Source organism: Notothenia coriiceps, unplaced genomic scaffold, assembly GCF_000735185.1.
Source record: "Notothenia coriiceps isolate Sejong01 unplaced genomic scaffold, NC01 NC01_scaffold00014147, whole genome shotgun sequence".
Classification (NCBI taxonomy): Eukaryota; Metazoa; Chordata; class Actinopteri; order Perciformes; family Nototheniidae; genus Notothenia; species Notothenia coriiceps.
The window spans coordinates 1-3,706 of NW_011346848.1; the positions used below are offsets into that span (position 1 = coordinate 1).

Genomic DNA, 3,706 nt, shown 5'->3' on the forward strand with positions numbered 1-3,706 from the left:
GGGGGCCCTATGCATCTGCATAGTCCGCCTATAGGAAGAAATGGCCCAAGCTGCCCCTCCTTAAGAGATAGCAGCAATACCCAAGGCCGTAGACCTATGCCATGGGAAAGGAGACCGTGAAGAGAGAAAACGATTAACTGTGTCGAAGGTTGAATACCTAAGCAAATTATTATATATATATATATACTTAAAAATGTGATGTTAACATAATGCATTTATAAAAATGTGAAGATATTCATGTAAAATGTAGTGTCTTTTTAACATGAATATATTTATAAAAAATAATTGGTCACAAATTGAACTTCTGGTCGAAGTGGATGCACCCAAGTGTTAAAAAAATCACTTCCACAAAATGTCCTTCCTGTGTGCCGGGCGGAGGTTTCTCTCCTCTGACCTGGAGGTGAGTCGCTGCTTGTCTCATTATCAGCGGGTAAATATCCTCTCTCTGACGTCAGCGCTGCTCACATATAAAATCAAATCCTTCATCTCTGAGACACCTCCGTGTACAGAGGACCGTCTGAGGCGTCCTGCGTTTCCCAGAGTCCTTCAGTGTCCGAGTCGATCAGCGGCATCATGGTGAGTCGAAGGATTCTGCTCCTCAGCGCCTCCTGCTGGCTGCTCGTTGCGCTCGGAAACAGCGAAGAGCGATCGCCTGAAGACGTCATCGTTACACAAGAGGAGCGAAAACTGGTGAGTGAAGAAACCAAAAAATATACAGAAGCCTGTTTCTGCCGATGTGATTATAAAAATACATTCTGGAAGTACTTGAGGTTTTTTTAAACACCCCCAAAATGTTTTTTATTATTCAAAGAAAGTATTTAAATATGACGTCAAGTATTTTTAAAATTAGGCTTCATCTCATTCTTCTATCTGACTGGTGAAAAAAATATGGGTTTTTTTGTAATCTGAATCATCATGTCAAGAGGGAAGAAGTTATCCAATATATTATTTAAATATTTGTTTTATTAGACTAGGTTTTCAGATTGAAAAAGCAAATGTGCACAGAAATTATAAATATACAATAATAAAAAATAGAGACATGATTACAAAAATATTTACATTATGTCTGACTCAAAAGTGGAAGAACAGTGAATCCTGAGATGTCTCAGCAGACTGAGACCCCGTTTACACGAGGACAAAACGGGTTGTTGGATCCGCATAGCTTCTCTTGCGTATAGCCCTTTCATTTACACGAGGCCGTAACAAAACAATAGAAACGGACCCAACAAACGATAACGGGTCCCAAGGTGGATAGATTTGCAAACGAAATGCTCTGGGGGGTCAAACGGCTCCGTGTAATCGCCTCTATAAGCAGGGGTGCACATAAGTGGTACGCAGGTACGCATGCGCGGCAACAATCTGAAATGCGTACCGTCACTTGTGTCACAAAGCGCATTTGCGTACCGATGTATATGTGAAGCTTTTCCATAAGGCGGTTGGATCACCGGACGACGGAGTCGGTCTCCGTGTGCAAAGACAGGGCTGCTGTTAACGTCGGCCTGTACAGCAGCACTGCGCTAAAACAGCTGATCACAACGTTCACACGCTCTGTGGTCACGAAGCTCTGCACTCTACNGATCATTTTCTGATAACGATTAAATAGCCCCGCCTCCCTCTCCCCACGTCTCCTGCCCACAGTGCCCAGAGATCAGCTGCTGGGCTGTCAGAAGAGGGGGAGGAAAAGAGAGGCTCCGTATTATTATTATTATAGAGTCGTTATCAATTTGTTATAAAGCTCAATAAATAACAAAGAAGACCTCTGACCGGCACTTTTCTAATTTTGTACGGAAGATTTAAACTTCAACGGACATGTTGACCGGCGAAAAAAATGTTAACATCATAGAACGTAATGAAGCTGCAGACGCGTTGAATGGTTTTGTATTGTCAATAAAGTATATGGTCTCGTTTCTCTCCTCAGATTGAAGCTCTACAGGAAGTCTTGGAGCGATTAAAGAACAAACAGCTGCCGTCGTCAGAGAGGAAGCTCGGCTGGCTTCCTGCAGTAAGATCTATTATTTATTTATCTCTTAAAGGTAGGGTAGGTAAGAATGGAGAAATCAGCTCGAGTGCGCTAGAATTTGAAAGTACACAACTTCCTTACAGAGCCCCTCCTCCAACACACACGAACGCGCACATGACCAATGAGGGCACGAGATAAGTTTGTGCACAGATGGAAGGCTGACAGGCAGGTAGGCCATCCAGTTATTTTAGCCGGGCCGGCTCAGATGATTGGTCGTGCTTTTTACAGCGCCACGGCTTCCACAGATGAATTTTTTTGTATGTATTTATTGTCAAAGCATTTAATATATTCATTGCTATCGGGATGTTAAGAGCATTCCATGGAATATAACAAAGTGTTTCTGAAGTGAATTACCTACCCCAGCTTTAACAAACCTGTCATTTCCCTCAAATGGTTCTAAAGGTCTGCATGGGTCCACTTAGTTATGGATCTGTATGTTATCTCTGTATCAATGTTACGATGTATTAGAGCTGAGAACAATAGTATGAAATCAGAAATCAGGTTTATCACCAGGTAGGTTGACACGTACGAGGAATTTGACTTGGTGTTGTGGTGCATACATACAAATTAAAAACACACATAGAAAACTATTTTAAGATATACTTAACGATGCTCTACATCTCATGAGTTGTTGCAGCAGTTTTTGAGTTCCCATTATGTATCACACGGATATGGTGCATGAGTTGGTCTTAAATATTTGTTGTACTCGGGATCCAAGGAGAACAAATGCTCCATGAATGTACACCTGCTTTATTTATTCTGTGTGTGTCTGTGCGTATGTGTGTCAGTGTGATGCAGGGGAGCAGTGTGCGGTGCGTAAAGGCGCGAGGATCGGGAAGTTGTGTGGATGTCGCGGAGGAACCGTCTGTGACTACATCGTCCTCAAGTGTCTGTAGCAACTTCCTGTCGTTCTGAACTACAAAATAAAGGCGGCTTTTTCAAAACTCCACTTCTCTTTTTCTATTCTGCTAAATCTTAATGAAACATGAAAGTAGCTAGAAAAAGATCAGAAGAAGACGCATCATTTAAATCATTAATATAGGATAATTTTACATTTGTTGGCCCATGGGACACTCCCTTCAGGTAGCCTACAATGTGGTTTTACCTTTTTGGAAAAAGCCCCATTTAAACCATAGACTGTATATATAATTATAGATTTAAACCCAATATCTTGAGGTTTTTAACAAAGTAGATCTTATTGTGAAAAGCCTAATATTTACCCAAAAGGATGTGACATGTACATGGCAGTTATACATGTGAACGCTTATTCAGGTTAAAAGTATTAAAAGTTGATAAATCAATTTAGCTAAAGTTAAGGCTATTAAAAAGTATGAAACGGCATTTTCCAAGGTATACATTTTGTAGCTTGTTTTCAATAGAAGTATATAAATTGTCCAAAGAGGTTGTATTCTACAGTCTGCCTGGACGACATTTCATGTCCCCCATATAAAAAATCTAATAATCCATGCCCAAAATGCTAAAACATGCACTTGTTGTTTTAAACATACTTGTCTTGAGATAAAATGTATATAAAGTTGTAGAAAAAGTGGTTTCAAAATATTATTTAAATGATCAAATAAATAGCTCTCGACTCGAACACCCCCTAAAATGGCATTTTTCTCTTGTCCCCGCTTCATGGTGACCAACTTGCATGTCAAATATAACATTTAAAATAGGGTTTTTATT

The 3,706-nt window shown here is 40.3% G+C and overlaps 1 protein-coding gene across 1 annotated transcript; it reads left to right on the forward strand.

The window, feature by feature from the left end:
* Positions 1-512: 512 nt before the first annotated feature.
* Positions 513-2,965, forward strand: LOC104948322 (cocaine- and amphetamine-regulated transcript protein-like). The gene is made up of 3 exons (XM_010774518.1): positions 513-690; positions 1,919-2,002; positions 2,809-2,965. Exons 1-3 carry the CDS (start codon positions 574-576, stop codon positions 2,914-2,916), a joined length of 309 nt encoding a protein of 102 aa, XP_010772820.1. The 5' UTR covers positions 513-573; the 3' UTR covers positions 2,917-2,965.
* Positions 2,966-3,706: the final 741 nt, after the last annotated feature.